Source organism: Lontra canadensis, unplaced genomic scaffold (assembly GCF_010015895.1).
Source record: "Lontra canadensis isolate GAN:19392208 unplaced genomic scaffold, GSC_riverotter_1.0 scaffold27, whole genome shotgun sequence".
Taxonomy (NCBI): Eukaryota; Metazoa; Chordata; class Mammalia; order Carnivora; family Mustelidae; genus Lontra; species Lontra canadensis.
Window position 1 is genome coordinate 22,098,362 of NW_022631021.1, and position 21,689 is coordinate 22,120,050.

Sequence of the window (21,689 nt, forward strand, 5' to 3'; positions counted from 1 at the left end):
ACCCCCCCACCTCTTCAAAACCCTCAGATTGTTTTTCAGAGTCCATAGTCTCTCATGGTCCACCTCCCCTTCCAATTTCCCTCAACTCCCTTCTCCTCTCCATCCCCTTGTCCTCCATGCTATTTGTTATGCTCCACAAATAAGTGAAATCATGTGATAATTGACTCTCTCTGCTTGACTTATTTCACTCAGCATAATCTCTTCCAGTCTCATCCATGTTGTTACAAAAGTTGGGTATTCATCCTTTCTAATAGATGCATAATACTCCATGGTGTATATGGACCACATCTTCCTTATCCATTCATCTGTTGAAGGGCATCTTGGTTCTTTCCACAGTTTGGGGACCATAGCCATTGCTGCTATAAACATTGGGGTACAGATGGCCCTTCTTTTCACTACATCTGTATCTTTGGGGTAAACACCCAGTAGTGCAATTGCAGGGTCATAAGGAAGAGAAAAAACCCAAATTAATAAAATTATGAATGAAAAGGGAGAGATCACAACTAACACCAAGGAAGTAGAAACAATCATCAGAAGTTATTATCAACAGTTATACGCCAATAAGCTAAGCAACCTAGATGAAATGGATGCATTCCTGGAAAACTATAAACTCCCAAAATTGAACCAGGAAGAAATTGACAACCTAAATAGACCAATATCTAGTAACGAGATTGAAGCAGTGATCAAAAACCTCCCAAAAAACAAGAGCCCAGGACCTGATGGATTCCCTGGAGAATTCTACCAAACTTTCAAAGAAGAAATAGCACCTATTCTCCTGAAGCTGTTTCAAAAAATTGAAGCAGAAGGAAAACTTCCAGACTCTTTCTAGGAAGCCAGCATTACCCTGATCCCCAAACCAGGCAAAGACCCTACCAAAAAGGAGAATTTCAGACCAATATCACTGATGAATATGGATGCTAAGATTCTCAACAAGATCCTAGCAAACGGGATCCAACAGCACATTAAAAAGATTATCCACCATGACCAGGTGGGATTCATTCCTGGGCTACAAGGATGGTTCAACATTCGCAAATCAATCAATGTGATAGAACAAATTAATAAGAGAAGAGAGAAGAATCACATGGTCCTCTCAATTGATGCAGAAAAAGCATTTGACAAAATCCAGCATCCGTTCCTGATTAAAACCCTTCAAAGTATAGGGATAGAAGGAACGTTCCTGAACTTCATAAAATCTATCTATGAAAGACCCACAGCAAATATCATCCTCAATGGGAAAATGCTTTCAGCCTTGCATTGAGATCAGGAACACGACAAGGATGTCCACTCTCACCACTCTTGTTCAGCATAGTATTAGAAGTCCTAGCAACAGCAGTCAGACAACAAAGAGAAATAAAAGGTATCCAAATTGGCAATGAAGAAGTCAAACTCTCTCTCTTCGCAGATGACATGATTCTTTATATGGAAAACCCAAAAGACTCCACCCCCAAACTACTAGAATTCATACAGCAATTCAGCAACGTGGCAGGATACAAAATCAATGTACAGAAATCAGTGGCTTTCTTATACACTAACAATGAAAATACAGAAAGGGAAATTAGAGAATCGATTCCATTTACTATAGCACCAAGAACCATAAGATACCTGGGAATAAACCTAACCAAAGAGGTAAAGGAACTGTACTCGAGGAACTACAGAACACTCATGAAAGAAATTGAAGAAGACACAAAAAGATGGAAGACCATTCCATGCTCTTGGATCAGAAGAATAAACATTGTTATCCCCTCTTTCTAATTCCCTCCCCAGCTGCCCTGTAATCTAGCTTTGCATAAGTAATTGCTATTCCTCAAATATGCCATGTTCAAAGACTTCTGCCAGTCCTTCTATCTTACTAATAAAGACTATTTATTTTTAATGTCCCCATCAGTATCATTTTATGTGCTAGTGTTCTTAGCCCAAGACAAATCACTGCCTTATATATGTTCTCTAGTACTTTTAGAGCCACTATTCTATTACCTACCCATTTTTGTACAATCATTTGTGTATATGTCTGTCTTCCCAGCTAGATTCTTAAATTCCTCAAGGAAGTTAGTAAACCCATTCTGTATTTTGTTTAGTTTCACATCTCCTATAGAGCCTAGCTCAGTACCTCCCATACAATAAGTGCTCAAGAAGTGTCTGTTGAACTATATTAAATAAGATTCTAGACATGTTTGTGCAATAGATCATTTCTGTAGCCTGACTTCTTCAAATCTACATTGTATATTCTTCTTTCTAACTAGCATTTTGAATGATTCGACTACAGAACATAATTCTCCCCAAGAGGTGGGGTGTTTTGATCAGTCTTGCCCATTTTTTTTTTCTTGCAATGTCATTGGGGTGAGTTGAACATGCAGCTGAATTCCACACACAAAGCAGTCCCTCAGTTCTTATCAACCTCCCACAGCCTGTGAAGCCCTCAGTGTACCTCTGTCTTTTGCCACAGACATGAAGCTCTCATTCCCTCTCGTAGCCATTGGACTGGAGGTTTCCATGATTATTTTATTTGGATTCTTTGTCAAGTATGATACAGAGCAGAATGCTGTCCAGCAGCAGTACAGCACCAACGCAACAAAAGCGGACAAATTCCTTGAGTTGCATCCTCGTGAGTAAACAATCTACTTCTTATTATCCATTTTGGGCTTTTCAGAATGTGAACGCATTTGGGCGACTTAGAATGTGAAATCTTTGAATTCTATAACTCCTTGAGCTCCACACAGAATCTGTGATACTTATGGATACTAAGGGGATTATAATTTCGTGCTGAGGTATCTTGTCTATGGCATCGGTCTCTGTTGTTAATGTGTTTGGATAGAATCTGTGTCTATTAAAATATCAGCATAAGAAGCCAAAAATTAAAATAATTGATTAATCTTTTGTTACCTACATCTGCTAAATGACATTAATTTTCCCTTAAATCGATCCCTATTTCTGCAACGTATAAACATATCATCCCCCAAACAACAACAACAACAAACGTCTAAGGTAACTTTCAAGGAGAGAGCAGAAACAAAGTGGGATATGGAGAAGGGAGACTGGATTTCATGTGGGGCCCTAAGGTATAAGAAGTGGTATTAAGGATGACATTAGAAGTAAATAGATATACTCTGGGTTTTATAACCTTCTAAAAGGAAAGCAATTTGTTCCTCTGCAATGGGAAGGAAAACATGGGCACCTAATGTATTTTAAAAGCAGAATCCTTCCCTGGAAATAATAACTGAAGAAAAGAAAGGGTTTAGTTTCAAGTTTGATAAGGAAGACAATGAACTAGTTAATAAAGCAATAATAATTACCATTAACTGACTGCCTATTTGGAGTCAGGCATATTCATTACATCATTAACCAGGGAGGGAGGTGATAATATATCCCCATTATATATATATATATATATATATATATATATATATATATATACACACACACACACACACACACTAATAAGGCACACATCATTTTATTATTCATTAATTTATTAACTATTAAATTTATTCAATCATTGAAAATAGTAACGATGTTTATGACAGTTCTATGGGGTAGGTCTAAGCTTTTCAAAAAAACCCATATGACATTTGTTTCTCATTCCTCCATTTTTTGAGGGGGGTTATATAATGGGGAATATTCTCATGCAGACATAATGACCCTAGAGCCACTAAATGACTCAGCCCATATTATCCCTGGCTATAATATTTTGTAGAATAGCCCAGAAGCTACATCATTGTGGTTATACATATATATTTTTTCCTACATTTTCCCCTATATTTCAAATCAACTCACACAAAACTTACATGACAGCCTACATCATTAGAGAGATTAAATACTTGCTTGTTAAGAAGAAATGTTCAAGTCAAACACATGTGGGTGCCTGCCTAGTGCCATAAGTTGTGCCAAGTGCAGGCATCCAGTATAGGAAGGTTCTGCTCCTGCTTGAGAAGCTCACGGTGTATTACAGCAGTTTTTGTTTTTGTTTTAAGATTTTATTTATTTATGAGATAGAACCTGAGAGAGAGAGAGGGCACAAGCAGAGGGAGCAGCAAGCAGAGGGAGAAGCAAACTCCCTACCGAGCAGGGAGCCCCGATGGGGGCTCGATCCTAGGACTCCGGGATCATGACCCGAGCTGAAGGCAGCTGCTGAACCAACTAAGACACCCAGGAGCCCCCTATTACAGCAGTTTTAATTGCAAGGTGGTGGAAGTTATGAGTTTTTCACAAATAAACAAGGCAGAATATTAATTTATATTTAAGTAAAGTCAGTCAGATATAGGTTTATTCATCCCTCTGGCTTACATTCTGCTATGTTTTTCTGAATAGCAGAACAGTGCCTGGGGTCACACAGACCATCCCCAGGCACTTTCACACGTGAAAGTGTGTGGCATGCCTGAATATAATGTTTCATGCCACGAATGACTCCATAGATACTCATTTGAGAAACAAGCTATACTCTGTGGGTGTTGGGGCTTCATGGCACCTAGCAAAGTATTGGTCACTCTGCTGAGGCAGACAGGTTTTTTGTTTTTTGGGTTTTTTTTTTTTAAGATTTCATTTATTTTTAAGAGAGAGAGAGAGAGTGCAAGTATGTGGAACATCAGGCAGAGCAGGCAAAGGGAGAAGCAGGGTGCCTGCTGAGCAGGGAGCCTGATGTGGAACTTGGTCCCAAGACCCTGGGATCATGACCTGAGCTGAAGGCAGATACTTAGCTGACTAAACCACCCAGGTGTCCTGAGGCAGACAGTTTGACAAGGAATGAAGTGTGACTGTGATAGGCAGCTAATTCTTGCTAACCTATAGACAGAGCAGAGAAAAGGAGAGTTTAGGGAGAAGGCCATTTGAGGTCTGTCAACATTTTATTAGAATTCTACAGACACACATCTGTAATATCTATGGGACAGCAAAATCACAACCATGATCTTGTTGTACTCTATTATATTAAAACATACTGGTCTCGCACTCTGAGTAGTTTTTACCCATGTGTGATCTTGTTATGCTATGCCTCGATCATTGGAAAAATATTAATTCACCATTACGCAAATATTTTAAACATTGACATAGTTCATCATATAATAATGAAAGAGGATACTTGTTAATACCACCAGCCATCTCACCAGAAAACCCTTGAGAAATATCAGGAAGCTGATAAACTCGCAGTGATGGACACAATCTTTCTAAAATTCTAATATTTTATTTAAAGCCAAAAGGTATTCCTGGCAACAAATACTGTTGATTCTTGTCCCTGAAATGACAGGCTCACTTCACTAATTTTTCAGACAATGTCAATACCTGTCTGAAAAACCATAGTTTATGTCAGTCTTTTATTTCAAGTAAAAATAGAGTTCTGTGAAAAAAAAAAACAACAACAAAAAACCTGCTCATTCAGTTGGTACTAAAACAATAACAAAAATGCTTCGTTTCTGAGATACCCATCCTGTGTCAGCAGTACTCTATGTGTAATGGCATTTCCATGGACTAATTCCTACAGGGTATTAAAAAGACACATATAAGAAGGTCAGTAGTTAGATTAATAATTTTTCTTCCTTCATCAAAAAATTCTTAATTAAAACCTGCCTTCCGGCCCCCCACCCCCGCAAGTGAGTGGTTATTAAGAATACCACATAAGAGATTCTTAACTATAGGGTTGTGGAAGGGAGGAGATGGGGGGATGGGGTAACTGGGTAATGGGCATCATGGAGGGCACTTGATGAAATGAGCACTGGGTGTTATATAACACTGATGAATCACTGAACTCTACCTCTGAAACTAATAATACACTGTATGTTAACTAAATTAAATATAAACAAAATATTAAAAAAAAAAGAATACCACAACCATCAGCATGGATTGGTACCATGCTAAAGGGCCCATAGCTTTACATAATTTTGTTTCATCATCTCTGGAAATACCAACACAGAGAAAAAAAGCAAAAAACACCACAGAATTATCATAAAAATAGTTTTCACCTCTCAGACTCCCTAAAAGTGTCTCCAAGACCCCCAGATGTGTGCCAATCACACTTGGGGAACACTGAAGGTATAGGTAAACTGACAAAGGATATACATGCCACTAGACATTATTTTATGAATTTCAATACCAACAGTGGATTAAGCACAATCATTTTTTTTAAGATTTTATTTATTTATTCGATAGAGACAGAGAGAGATCACAAGTAGGCAGAGAGGCAGGCAGAGAGAGAGAGGAGGAAGCAGACTCCCCGCTGAGCAGAGAGCTTGATGTGGGGCTCGATCCCAGGACTCTGAGATCATGACCTGAGCTGAAGGCAGAGGCTTTAACCCACTGTCACCCAGGCGCCCTAATCATTTATTTTTAATGATCTACATTTCAGAATGCATTTCTGTATTTACTCAGATATTATTAAGCTCATTTGTTACCAAAAGATTTAGCAGATCTGGGTATATGTTACAGGCAAAGAGTAACTAATTTATGCAGTGTAAATGATTCCTAGGGAATTGCTTGCTGTTATTCTAAGTGTAACCTGGAATTGTTTTTATTCCTGAATTAACATACTGTCTGTGGTTTATGACTTAACAATAAGATGCCAGCCTCCAGTAAAACCCTGGGGTTGCCTTTGATTGAATAGTTTTTGCGTACTGGAAAGGACTGGAGGCAATGAGCACAAGTACAATCCATATCCTAGTTTCTAAATACCATTCCCCACTCGGGGGCTCATTGGAGAAATTGCTGGTTCCAGGTCAGGGTAAAGAAAGCACAAGTTTTGCCAAGGATGTAAAGACTAATGGGGATGTGTCAAAGAACACAGTAGCATCTCGCTTGAAGCAGCACCAACTAGACAAATTGGAGATAAATGGAGAATTAAAAATAATAATGAAGGGTACCTGAATAGCTTTATTGTTTAAGTGTCTGCCTTCAGCTCGGGTCATGATCCCAGGGTTCTGGGATTGAGCCCCATGTGGAGTGTCCCTGCTCAGCAGCCAGTCTACCTCCGCTTCCCAGCCCCACCCTCACCCCCACAGGTGCTCTCTTTTTCTCTCTTTCTCTGTGAAAGAAGTAAAATTCTTTAAAAAAGCAAAAACAAACCAAACAAATAAATAAATAGAAGAAGAAAGCTGAACAATTTCTAATTCGGTTGGATTCACTTTCTCCTGAAAGAGTGCCTTACTGGCAGTGCTCACTCAGTCTTTGAACAAATGACAAGTGAGCACACATAGTATCAAAAACAGACAAACCCATAAGCAAGTGAAATAAAATAAGAGGGGTATGCACGATGGTACAGTTGTGATCTGGTTCTTGAAGGGTGTATAGAAGCTTGCCAGGTCAAGAAGTGTTGGGTTCGAGTTGGAGAGGACATTCAAGGCAGCAGGCATATACAACTAGAGGGAAAGGAAGGGTTTGTTTCATTCATTTGATGGGGGTGTTGGTGGAAAGTGAGTCAGAATCATCATCTTCATTTTAAACACCGTTGTGTTATCAGAACTTGCAAGATATCCTACCGCAAGATAAAAATGGAAGTAAAACAGAAGATACCAGCTATTGTCACATTTCCTCTGGAAACTGAAATCACACTCTGTTGAGAATATCTGATTAAGACAAGTCTTGGAAATTCTTAAAACCTGTTGAAAGACTTCACAGAAGTTCAATCTCCTCTCCGTCTACAGAGGACATTTTATTCCTTTAACGGCAGTCTTGCACTTTAGAACTAAACCGATGGCCCTCTCTTTAGTCCCCACCCATACATTCTTAGAAAAGGATACAAGACAATACAGAATCTTAATTGTTTACAGATCTTTCTTATCCACATTTTTTTATACAGAATCACTGTCTGTCAAGAGTTTTCACAACATGATATATAAACCCTTTGGCAACCTAAATAATAGATGAGCTTCTTAAGCCCCCTGGTGGCAAAAAGCAGTAACAATCTTTGAGGGGAAAAAAACCATCAAAGCACAGTTAAGACGTCCCATCCCTTACATTTCAAAACCCAAACAGGTTCACGTTTGTTGATCATGGCCCAACAACAGGTCACATGGAATCCCAATACCAATCCCTAAGTTCCCTGGGTGGATAATGAGATGAGGATGAGCGTTGTCGCCTATGTGAACTGAAAGACTGTGCAGTGTTCTCCTCGCTGAGACTTCCCGAAAATCCACTGACAAGGAACAATTTTTAAAAATCTATCCTTCCCTTTCTCATCCTCCTCATACTTCCTTTCTTGGGAGGTGGCCGAAAGTCTCATTGCATGGATAGGGTCAAAAGAGTGAAGGACTCTAGTGTGTACCTGAATCATGGAGTATTCTCGTTCTCTTTATTCTTTCATGTGCTGCCTTTGTCCACAAGTTAGATTGGGTCTTAGGCCACCAAAGGACCCTACTGACTCAATCTATGATGCCAACCATATCCGTCTGTCTTGTTATTCATCATAGAGTAATACCTAGGAAAAATCCCCATGCTTCCAAAGAGCCCTTCAAATGCCTACCAAGAGCCTTTGAAATGCCGGGTACCTTTGAAAAGTCAACATCTTCCATCGACTTCTAGGTGGGATCACTGTCAGAGATTAGCTTATCCAATTTAATTTGCAAAGTTTGAAATTAATGTGGTCTCCAAGTTGTGTCAGGAGAGAAGGTCAGAAAAGTTCTGCAGAGAGAAATGAAGCCCATAAAGTAGGAGCTATAGGTTAGGCTCCCCGGGAATCAGGCTTTAAGACAGACATTAGCCTGAAAACAGTTTAGTAGGGAGTGCCTTAAGGATCAGTACCTGTTGCAGGAAGGTTTGCAGGGAGAGACCCCACAGGGTATCCTGAGGCTGGGATTATCTAGCTACATGTGATTCTTCCCTGAGGGCAGGGGATGCTATTGTGAATCAGTCATTGACCACAGGCTACCCCAGGGAGAGGCAAGAGGAATTCCCGAAAAGAACTGAGAATTTAGGACTATCAACTGGCAACTCCTTATAGCCAGGGAAAATGGAAAGAATAAGTTCTTCATCTTCGAAAGGGCTGTGTAGGCAGTGTATGACAGCATCTCCTACAGTAGACAAAGCCGAGTGGTGTAGTCTCCCTATCCACAAACACAGTCCCCCAAGCCTGATGACAAAACAACGGGAGAAAGACCAAAGGGTAGTAACACGTCTTTGAGTTCCCACAAAGTCAACACTCTGCCTTGCTTATTTGTACATCCATCCCTACTGTGCTCGAAGCATGGAGGAATTAGTGGAGTCAGGCCTGGCTTCAAATCCTAACCCCAACATTTAGGCCAAATTATTGAATTCTAACATCATTTCCTCTGAGATATATATTTTGAGACATATCCTTCATGCCTATTTCCACTTAAACCCCTGGCTATAACGGTTAATACTAATTAGACATGAAATATTTTATTTTTTCTCTTTGGTTTTATATTTGTGCCCATTTTCATCTCCGTTTGCTTTGTGTATCTATTAGGCTGAACCACAATAAGTTGCCATTTGACTCATTTTCATTGAAAATTTCAAGGCAAAAATTTCCATTTCATATGGTTCAACCAAATACAGGTCTCACTCATGAAGCTATACCTTTCCTGAGGGCAAAGCCTGTCTTATGTTTGAGCATATGTTTTATTTATCTGTTTATTTTTGATCATATGTTTTATTTATAGTGCTTTACTCTATACTCCCTCTCACAGAGGCCATCCCATGCAGAGTACCTCTGTGAAACGGGGCCTTTTCAATATTGCAGATGAAAATACCAGAGCTCGGAGAGAATAAATCCCTTGCCCAAGGTCACACAATCATGTACTAGAACTGGGGGACCTTAGCTTACATTTCCAGACACCAAGTAAAATATTTGTTCCTCAAGAGGATATGGTGTTTTTTTTTTTTTTCCAGTGGCTTAGAAAGTGCTAACAAAGACATTACCTTATTGACTTGAATACTGATCTGATAAGATTCCCAGAGCCGGTGCTATTATACAGATTTGTATCTGTATAATAAGTGGAGACTGTAGCTCTTTAATTTAGTCATTACTGCCTCTTATCTTATATGCAGACTTTTATGCCAACTCCTGGGGAGCGAAAGAGGAGTGTGTCCTAATCCCTTCAACCAAGTAACTCACAGTTGAGTGCAGGAGATGAACACCTCATCAAGGAACTATTACACTATAATGCATGCTAAATAAATGCTAATATAGTGTGGCAAACACTAAAGTTGAAGTGTATGTAGAATGCTGTGTAAAAGACAAGAAGACATATTAATTTTCCTGGAGAGAACTGGGAAAGTCTGCAAGAGCGGGTGATGTTTGCACTGTGCTTTGCAAAGTTTTCCCCAGGTGGGAAGTAATTGAAAACTCTTCAGTATGAGAACACATGGTATTCCAAGAAAAGGCTCAAATATTGATCAACTTGCCCAGAGTCTCATGGCTGGTAAGCAGTCAGACTGGCTCTGGAGCCTAGTCTTTGGTTTCCTAGTTAATGCTCTCTCTTTGCAGTGTTTTATATATCAGATGTAACATTTAATAAATGGGATATATTATGAAACAACCCTTTCTTCGTTCTCCCCTAACACATAATTTTTTCCTTCTTTTTTTTTTTTTTTTTTTTTTCAGTATTCCAAGATGTGCATGTAATGATACTTGTTGGGTTTGGCTTCCTCATGACCTTCCTGAAAAAATATGGCTTTAGTAGTGTGGGCATCAATCTACTCATTGCTGCTTTGGGCCTCCAGTGGGGCACTTTCATTCAGGGGATCGTGCACAACAAAGGACAGACAATTTACATCGGAATCAAAAAGTGAGCATCCCTTATTTTTCAAAATTATGTTTTCAGGGCAGTTGTTTCTCTTCATGGTCTCTTGTCAGTCAGCCTCCGAACTAGCTGGCACACTGTCTCCCTGAGACAATGAAATATTGTTGGGACCCCAGGATGTGAATCGACATTGTGCTCTACTGAGCTGGGTCATTCATTCATGCCTGTATCTTCTCTGGTTTGACTTTAAGGACATGAGAAATCCTATTTCGTTGAAGGTTATTCCTTCCATCTCAGCTACAGAGAGCAAAAAGCTTCCATTAGCTCTTTTTCTACGTGTCTATATTTACATTTTGAAATGTAAACACTGTAGAAAATAATTCATTTATCAGATCAACAAAAATAAAGAAAAACCTAAATGAGATCAAGAACAGATGGGTCAAAATAAAGGAAATGCTGGAGTGACCAGAATGTATAGCAGATGGAAAAGAGGAGGGGTAAGGAAATGAGGGTGTGTAAAAAGGTACCTGGGACGAACACCTGATGTGGTGGTGAGGGGGGAGGCCCTTGCATGCTGGATAAAGGAATGCTGTGATTCATCCTAGCTCACAGTTTTGTGTTGGGTGTGCATTATTATTGGGTGTATTCTTTCTTTTTTCCCTCAGCATAATAAATGCAGACTTCAGTACAGCCACAGTCCTAATTTCTTTTGGAGCTGTCCTGGGAAAAATAAGCCCAGTCCAAATGCTGATCATGACAATACTAGAAATCGCTGTCTTTGCTGGCAATGAATACGTGGTTGGTGAGATATTTCAGGTAAGGATTAGATGATTTATACTTAGTAGCTTTCACATCAGATCTGATTACACCCAAAGTATGCCCACTCTACATAGGGACAAAGATTGGTGAGCATGATAGAATAGCAAGTGTAATTATACCCATCACTTATTTGAGTGCCTTTGGTAAACCAGGAATCTTATCAACATTACCTTATTTCATTGTCACCACCAGACTATAACCTGGGTATTATGCTGTTACTGTTGTACAAATTAAACTAATGATCACAGATGCTGAATGACTGGCCCAAATCTGGATTCAAACCTAGATTTTACTAACTCCATAACTCTTTTTATTAAGTTATATTTACTATCAATGATCAATTCCTATTATATTTCAACTACTAGATGACTAGCCCTTTTTTTTTTAAGATTTTATTTATTTATTTGAGTGAGAGACAGAGAATACAAGAGAAACAGTGCAAGACAGAGAGCACTAGCAGGAGAGGGGGAGGAGCAAGGATCCAGAAGCAAGACTCGAAGGACTGAATCACACAACCGTGGGGATCATGACCTGAGTTGAAGGCAGAGGCTTAACAGACTGAGCCACTCAGGCACTCCTGACTAGCCTGGTCTAAGGCTTTTGTTAAAGCCTAGATCAAATTTCTTCTCCTCCATGAAAAATCACATTGATTCCCCTGAGGATATTTCTGAGCATTCCCCAGTATTTTGCTTGTTTCTATTGAACATTTAATTCCACAGCCAATATTTTTTAAGTTTTTATTGAAATTCCAGTTAGTTAACATACAGTGTAATATTAGTTTCAGGTATGCAATACAGTGATTCAACACTTCCATACATCACCTGATGCTCATCACAGCAAGTGCCCTCCTTCATCCCCATCACCTAGTTCACCCATTCCCCCACCTACCTCCCACTCTGTCCACAGAAAATGTTTCTGAAAACTTTCCAGGTGACTCTGACAAACAAAAGAGTTAATGTGCCTGTCTTTATAGAGTTTACAGTCCAGCGAGAGAAGACAGACCTCGAAAAAGAATCATTTATCACCTACCCACCCAAAAGCAGGTGCATGCACACACACACACACACACACACACGCACACAAATATTATAAATTGAAATACATGCTATGAAAAATATGTAGAGGGGGCTATGGGAGAGCATAACTGGAAGACCTAACTTAGATTGTGGAATCAAAGAAGGCCTCTCTGAGGAAGTGGTAGTTAAGCTGGACCTGAAATGTACATAGGAGTTTATCAAGTATGAAAATCTAAATAAATTAATAAATTTGCATCATTTTCCTACCTTAATAAGTACAAGAGGAGCTATGAATCAAGTTTGGCACTCCAACCTTTCCCTCCTGGAGTAGGAGAATGTAGAAGACCGGATCAAATTCATACAGTGTCCTAAAGAGGGATCTAAATATATTGCTTCAAATGAATCTTGGACATCAGTTGGTTTTCATATCATCATATAGCACAGTGAAAAAAATATGGGAAAGACTCAGGCTTTTTAAAGCTTCAAGTCTTTGAATTGTAATTAAATGAGCCTTAACTATAATGTCAAATGAATGCAAAGAGCATCTTTCTTTTGAAATAAGGGCAGTGCCTATCATTTCACTTCGAATATACCTAACCTAGAGAAGTTAACTAAAATGAATTGAATGTCCACAAAGACCTAGCACTTTACAAACATGGCCTCACTAATTCTCACCACAACTATATTAGCTGGTAATATTTCCCACTTTACAGAAGCAGAGAATCAGAGAAATATAGTAATTTGTCTGAAGTCACATTGCAAGGAAGCACCTGACCTAGCATTGGAAGTCAGTTCTGCATGTCTCCAAATCCTGTATTTTTTTTAATGTAACTATCCTATTTTATTCTCTTTTATTCTTTCTCTAACATACCCTTTCATTCTTTCTTCTTTTCATTTCTTCTAATGTTTAACCAATGAGCAGTCCATTCATTGACTTTCCTCCTGTAGTTAGATTCAGTTTCACCTCTAAAAACATGAATGTTTTGTCCCTCAGGCTTCTGACATTGGAGCATCAATGACAATCCATGCTTTTGGGGCCTACTTTGGCTTGGCGGTAGCAGGTGTCCTATATCAGTCAGGCTTGAGAAGGCAGAATGAGAAGGAGGAGTCTGTGTACCACTCAGATTTGTTTGCAATGATTGGTGAGTAGAGATGAACTTGCCTGATTGGTGAGTAGAGTTGACCCAAGGCAAACAACCTCCTCTGGACTGTCTTCCATATCCAGCACTAATATCCCTTTCTGTGCTTTACCACAGGGACTCTTTTCCTTTGGATCTTTTGGCCCAGTTTTAATTCAGCCATCGCTAAAACTACAGAGCAACAATACGTGGCCATCGTAAATACCTACTTCTCTCTTGTTGCCTGCGTGCTCACAGCCTATGCGTTTTCCAGCCTCGTGGGGAAGAGAGGCAGGCTCGATATGGTCAGTGCATATTAACCACCATGGAAGCTTTGCTAAGTGACACTGATAGTTGCCCAGATGAGTAGGTCATTTCTGCCTCGCTGCTGAGCTGCAGCAACAAATCATAACACTGCAAACCTTGCAGAATATTTTAAAAATAATGTTCATTTGTTTCTTCACCAAATTTATATTGTGGCAAATCAAAAAGGTGTTCTCAAGGAATATACAGCCCATTAGGGAACATAGTTATGCAAAAATCAAAGATTAGAGGCATATTTCCTTAATGATGGAGTATCTCCCAGGTCTTAGGAAATCTTCCTTAGAAACAGGACTTGCCAAGAATAGAAAAAGAGAATAGGGGGAGGGTGTGAGTTAAGTCTATTTTCCTAACTGTAAATATTCCTCTCAAATAAATAACAACTAAAGGCAATGTCGGGTCTGGAATAAGACTCTGGAGGAAAAAAAAGGACGTTAGTGAGAATACTGGGTAAAATTCAGGTAAAACCTTTGATAGTATTCTATCAATGCTACTTTCCTGGTTCTATGATAACATAAAAGGTTAACCTTGGGGGAAGCTGGGTGAGGGATATATGGAAACTCTGCAGTATTTCTACAGCTATTACATGTCTAAAATGATATCAGAACACATTTTTTTTTTTTAACACTCCCAAGTTGGTCTTCTGAGTTTCTTTCCTATGAACTAGAGAAATGTCTGTGAAGGAATAATCCACACATCAGCGGCTCTTCTTTTCCAGCCTGAGGGAAGAAAAGGATATTGTAATTTCTTCAAGCAGAGCTAAAGACATAGATTTCAATGCTGTACAATTTGTTTAATGAAAGAAAATTGAAAACAAGAAAAGAAATTAAAAAATACATGTACAGCTCAGTCCTCTCTTAAAAGTAGTGATGAGACTTCCTCCTTAGGAAGAACATGATTCTTCTGAGGAATTCTGGTAAATGGCAACTGGTTACTCTTTCCACCATCTTCAAATACTCTCAATACAGTGACACTTGTGAAAGCTGTTGTCTTCTATGTATAATATGCACATTTTGATCTCTACATTCCCTCTTTGAATATTGGAATGTAATAACTGTTGTCTTTCATGTACAATGTGCACATTTTGATGTCTCTACATTCCCTCTTTGAATATTGGAATGTCAAAAACTCCACCAAACACACACCAGCCACTTTTGGTTCATAATAACCACAAATGCATTTCCATACTGAATAAACAGTCATACCACTACTAGAATAACTACATTATATGCACCAGGCCTTCCATCACAATTTCTTTGGTTTTTCTCTCATCCCTCCCAAGCTGGTCTCACTAACCTGATCACTCAGTCCCTACTGAGGAACCCCAGCGAGAAAGATATCAAATGTCAACCGTTTGGAAGAAAGGCTTTCTATCATTACAAAGAAACTTTTTTTTAAAAAAGAATCAGTAGCCCTTTGAACTGAGGAATAGACCATGGAGTCCATGGAACCCTAGATAGATTGCTTCATCCCTTCTGAAGCCCACCTCATTCAGCTCACTTCATTCACGTTTCTGTGCTGCCCACAGGTTCACATTCAGAATGCAACCCTGGCTGGAGGAGTTGCTGTGGGCACTTGTGCAGACATGAAGATTCACCCATATGGTGCTATGATCATTGGGAGCATTGCAGGAATTGTCTCCGTGCTTGGTTTCAAGTTTCTGACTGTAAGTATGACAGGTGCTCTCAGTCAAACTCTGAATCTGTACCATCATCTTCTGACATCCTACCAGCAGGGAAAAGTTATGAAAATTCCTTTTATCATCACCCCTCCTTCTTCGAGGGTCATTTCCCTTCTTATCAGAAATATGGCTCTCAGTTCTGGATCCAGTGGTTTCTACTCTTCCTTGACTTCTTTTGTGTACCAGGAAAGAATCTGATATTATTAAATTATTAAAAGAATTAGTGTGAATTGAATGTTAAGTATGGGTGTTAGTTTCCTCAGGGCAGTTTCATTAAAGTTTTTGTTGTTGATGATGTTTGCTTATTTTGCATAATAAAGCACTCTGTGTCCTTTTAAGGGGATTTAGAATATCATCCGTATGTCAGAGGGAGGAGGACTTGAAATCACTCACCTTCAAATACATCTACTAAAAACTGATATGAGTAGTTTTGCCACCAACATATTCGGATTCTTTGACTTAAGTGGGCTATAGATATGGATGGCAAAAGAGGTGACAGATAAAATTTTCCTGCATAGTCATTGGCTTCAGTATGTCTAACAAAATAATAAACTTCCTCTTTTTACAATTTTAGCCATGTCTTACTGATAAACTGAGGATCCATGACACATGTGGTGTTCATAACCTGCATGGCTTACCTGGTGTGATAGGAGGCCTGGCAAGCATTGTGGCGATAGTCCTGGGAGCATCTAAGGCGTGAGTTAAAGAATGGGTTTTTCTGCACCCTGAGGTCCAATGATGTTTTATCTCACTCTTGGAGGAAATCTGGTAATAAGAAAGGTTTTTCTTTATAATCCAGGCCACGGTATCATCCTTACTGAAGCCAAAGAGACACGACTGGGCAAATAAAATTGGGTAGAAAGATATGTCTTAACTAAGGTTATTAATGGTGGTTGGTTTTTGTTTGTTTTAATTAACAGTGTTAATTTAAATATTTCTACCACAGACAAGTGTATCCTCACAGGGTAATATGATCATCACAGTCAGATTATAGTAGGCTTACTCCTTTAGTTAGTCTCACCAAAATGGAGGAGAGGACATCTGTGATGAGCTGAGCAGTCCTTTCCTACAATCAACACATAGAACAATGAGTTAGCATAACATGAAGAGCGCTGGATCTGGGGAATCAGGAAACCCGGCCTATGGCTTCGGCTTCGCCTTTGCTATTGACTAATAATGGGGCCTTTAACAACTCACTTAGCTTCTGTGGTTCTGTTTCCTTTTCTGTAAAATGAGGGAATTATAGTATTTATTTTCTAAAATTCTTTCAAGCTCTAACAGACCTAGATTCTTCACAGAGAGGTCATAAATATTTAAAGGGCCAGAGGAAGAACAGTAATCAGTCAAATCCAGAACAACAAAAGTGATGTGAAAGGCCATCAGTTGTCACTTCTAGGTAACAAGATTGGAAAAATTTGATATGAACCTCATCTGTGTAAAACAGCTGGGAAGACCACATAGTCCAGATCAGTCAGGGATTAAGGAAGCAGGAATTAAAACTCTCAATTTTTAAATTTTTAAATTTAAATTTAAACTTTTGAATTTAAATTTTTAAATTTTAAATTTTTAAAGCCCATTGAAAGCATGAAGAAAAGGTGAATATGTTTGAAAATGATTCAAAGTGACTACTGGCTAGAGTTGAATAATTTGAAGAGAAAAATTTCTTTAGTTTTCACAGATTAAAATTCAACTCTGTTGAGACCAGTCATGATAAATATTTGAAAAAAATTGTTTAATCATATTTTCTACTCAATAGAAAGTTGGCTTCCACTTTCATGTCTAGAGCTGACCTATTTCTTCTGTTTGTTTTCTTTTTTTTTGGTCCCCTTTGCAAAATTGGAGAACCCCAGAAATAGCCACATTTTCTTGCAGCTCTCTCTGGGACCTAACATGCTGCTGAAACAAACACTAACATATTTGAATGCAAATCAAGCATGACAAAAATATGTGTCCATGAGCTCAACTCCTAAGTGCTATGGTGTGTACACACTTTTAAGATGTGCCTCATGATGAGAAATAAAGGAATTACTGAGCATCATGCCTGCACCCATTGTATGGATGCAATAAAACAAGACTATCTGGCTCTCACAGGCTGAGTCTCACTGGGTGGACTTGGGGTAGGTTCTGTAGTGAGAGTCAAGTTCTTGGGTGTTCAGGTTGATCAGCCACTTCTCAGTATGCTCAGGGGGACTTGGAGGTGGGGTGGATGACAAGCCTTGGAAGGCCTAGTCACATGAGCGAAATTCACACACATCTCACACACCAGATAAAATATTTTGGCCAAGAGCCAAGACTATTTACTCAGATATTTCTATTCAGAATAGTAAAACACAAATTGGTTTCTTGGTAAGCATAGAACAAGGAGAAGTAAGGATTCTTAAAAGTTATCTATGTACATTATGGCAGCCTAATTCTAATAATGCAGTTAATTTTGTTAAACCTCATGTTTCCCAAGCCCATTTTATCAAGGAACATATTTTATCAAAAATACCTTTTAATACCTTGGAAAAAATGTTGGCAAATTCTGGTAAAATTAATAGGCCATTTACAAAAGAAAGGTATCAAATGAGTAAATATATATTAAATGTGAGATCTCACTAGTGATCAAAGAAATGCAAATTAACACAAGTTACCAATTTTTCATTTATCAAGTTGATAAAGATTAAATGAATCATGATACTGAATGGTAGCTAATGTAGAGAAATGGTGATATGAATTATACATTTTTCTATTTCAAATGACCCTTAAGAAGTATATAAACTTTTACTAAAAATTCATTTCTAGATACGTTTTATTTTAAGGAAATTATTGGGCAAATTCATAAGCATGTTCATAAGAGGATGTGTTCTCACAGCATTTTAAAAAATATGACACATTGGAAGCAACCTAAGTATCCAAACTCAGGACTATAATTACAGTATATTTTTAGAGTGTAGTACTTGGGAGTAATTAAAATTATGATCCAGGTCTACATTTACTGGCATCAAAGGACACTTAAGGATTAATGGGAAAATTAGTATTATAACATGATTGCCTTTTTATAAAAATATATGTCTCTATTTTACATTTTTATATTGATTAAGATTTGAGGGAAATTAAACTTTTTCCCTTCCTTTTCTGGATTAATGTTTTCTCATATTTTTAAAATGAGTATGTGTTGCCAGTACAATAGCACAATTTTCACATAGTAGAAAAAATTTAAACCCTTCAAATAAAAAGAGAAAATGGAAATCTGAGTTTAGTACATTCTTTCCCTTAGATGATGAAAATGAAACACCAAAGATGAATTACCAAGACACTCTCATTTTCCAATTGTTTGCTTTCCCATAATCACACATTTAGTCCTTCAACGACTATTTACGAATTTTCTGCTAAGGGTAAGGTGCTGTGCTAAGGAGGTATTCACATCCCTAGTCTTTTTTTGTCACTCCTATACCAGCCTTCTGCATTTCAATAGTTTTTTATGACATTCTTCCAATCTCAAAAATTATGAGGTTTTTTTTTTATTAATTTTGTTTTAAGGTAACTGTGTGTAAAATGACTTACAGAAATTTTTAAAACATATTCAATGAGTTGTCTTTACATTATGTGCTAAAATTAGCTTTCCTGATCTTAGTGATTTTTAATTAAACTGCAATTTTCCTTTTGCGATGGGATGAGGAAAGATGGCCACTCATGTTTATTTTGTACATTACTCCATCCTCAATGTCTAGAAGGGAAGGTGGCACAGAGTGAGGACTCAATAAATATTTGTTGAATGAATCAGATCGAAGATCAGAACCTGGTGCCATATTTTTAGAAAATACTAAACTCTTTCTAAGGAAGATCTTTTCATCATTCCTGGAGAAAAATGTGATTTTTGCTTGAGTGCTTATGAAGACTTCTTAACATTGCTCAATAATTTAATAAAATAAAATACAAAATAAAATATACATACAAAATAAAATATACATACAAAATAAAAATACAAAATAAAACAAAAATTGTAAGTTAATGTTTCTTTGCTGGTGTAATGCTGCACTCTGGCCGGAAGATGGCAAGCATCCACTCCCTCAGGAAATGAGATTTGTTTGCTGGTATTCTGGAAAAACTGGTCTTGTCTTTTGGCTTCCTAGGTCTACCAGGTCTACCATGTTGATGCAGGCAGCTGCTCTAGGTTCTTCCCTTGGAACAGCAATTGTTGGAGGGCTGATCACAGGTGAGGATGAAAACTAAACACTTCCATGTGCTGCATGTGGTCAGCATAATAGATGATAAACATATCGACTGGTAAATTTGAAAATATTCTAAAGTTCTGACAGTAAAGTAATCATGTAAGTTCACGGGGATGATTTTATAGCAACATATATATGTATATATATATTTTTTAATATTTTATTTTTAAGTAATCTCTACACCCAATGTGGGGCTTGAACTCAGACACCAAGATCAAAAGTTGCCCCGTAACTTACAGTAGTATTTTTATTACTATGCAAGTAAGTTTTCCTCTTCAGCATCATAACGTGCCCTATTTTCTCCCTAATCTCATAGGTTTAATTCTCAGGTTCATTGTCTGTGTCCAGCCATCTACGGAATTCTTCTTTGATGATTCTGCATATTGGGAGGTACTGTACAGCGTTCTAGCTAAGAATGTAAATGATGACTATACCAGTGAAAGTTCTGCTCACCCGAAGCCTAAATGTCTGTTTGGCATCCTTGTGATAAAACTGGATAAACGGCCTAATTATAGAAAGAGATTGAGACAATGTATCCAGACAGATAAAATCGAAAGTTAAGGTCTTTTCCAAAGCAGAAAGGACATCAAGACAGAATTTAGTAGGCAAATGTCCTTTGCTCCACTGAGAGCAATAAAAAGCTTCTCATAAATATAATAGGAATACCAGGAAGTAACATGAGATTTTATACCATATATATGAGTAGACAAAAACAGGTAGAATATGGAAGGTTGAAGAATCTCAGTGAAGAAACTATCAAGAGGTTTTATGAAAAACATCATCTTCGTTCTATCCTCCAGTTTCTACCTCTTTACTCCATTGACATTTTCCCCAAATTATTTCCTGCAAAGCTTAAGAGTGATAGGTATTTCAATGTGTTCAGCAGGATTGTCAGGAAAAACAGATTTGGTAAAGAGAATGTAGTTGGGGTGAGTGAGATAAATATCCTTTGTTCTTTTATTTTTCCCCAAGACAAACACTTGTTACTCCTGGTTCTTTCTATTGAAATACCTTTTGTGTTTCAGTGCTAACCTCTGTCAGGTCCAAGTGAAAGAAACTACAAAATGCTCTAATCTTGTTTTCTTTAAAGGTCCCCAAGAGGGAAGAAGGTGACAGTGAATGAACATGATGGCCACAACCAGCCGGAACCTAAAGACTAAATATCATTCCTCTGCCTCAGTTTCCTTTCCCATTATCTAGAATCATGTTTAAAAATTTTTTAAAAGTCAGCATCCAACAAGAACAACAGAACGAATAGATCTTGAGCCCCAGATGTCCAGTGTATAAAATCTTAACACGATCTGGTGTTGTTTCTTGACACTCAGTGATTGCTTGGTCGAAGGAATATGGCTTGTAAAACAGATGGTCAAATAGATTCTCTTTAGGACTCTCTGATCACTCTTGCTAGTGAGTGGGTACAGGTTGACCACTCCATGAATATCCCTGTATTTTTTTTCCCCATAGAGGTAAATTTACAAAGAAATCAACACATCTGATTATGTCACTTTCTTATTATACATACTATGTCTTCAATCCCAAAGGTATAAAACTAAAGCCAATAAAACAATATGTAAGAAATATATATAGGAAGTATAAAGGAAATTATTGTGTACAGCAAGAACATGATTTTTCTGGTGGTGCTTTCTTGATTTAGAAATAGTCTAGTTAGTAATGTTATGTCTTTACTTGAATATTCTTATGCTTAATTCTTTTTACATGTTTATTATTTGAGAAAAGAGTTCAAATGCTATGTGACCAAAGTCTATTTTGTATAAAATTCCAATAAATTAATTGTTATTTTATTATAAATTAAAGCATTTGTCTTTGGCTCCCCTTTCTTT

The 21,689-nt window shown here is 37.9% G+C and overlaps 1 protein-coding gene across 2 annotated transcripts; it reads left to right on the plus strand.

Moving 5' to 3' along the window:
• The first annotated feature begins 2,411 nt into the window (after positions 1-2,411).
• Positions 2,412-21,229, plus strand: RHAG (Rh associated glycoprotein). Of its 2 annotated transcripts, none has more exons than XM_032864572.1 (10): positions 2,412-2,602; positions 10,541-10,724; positions 11,345-11,495; positions 13,509-13,656; positions 13,771-13,937; positions 15,482-15,619; positions 16,209-16,330; positions 19,750-19,832; positions 20,165-20,238; positions 20,939-21,229. In XM_032864572.1, the coding sequence occupies exons 1-10, from the start codon at positions 2,446-2,448 to the stop codon at positions 20,969-20,971; spliced, it is 1,257 nt and encodes a 418-aa protein (XP_032720463.1). In that variant the 5' UTR covers positions 2,412-2,445; the 3' UTR covers positions 20,972-21,229. The 2 variants fall into 2 exon arrangements, with proteins under 2 accessions (XP_032720463.1, XP_032720464.1); XM_032864573.1 differs by having other exon boundaries at positions 19,759-19,832.
• The last annotated feature ends 460 nt before the right edge of the window (positions 21,230-21,689 follow it).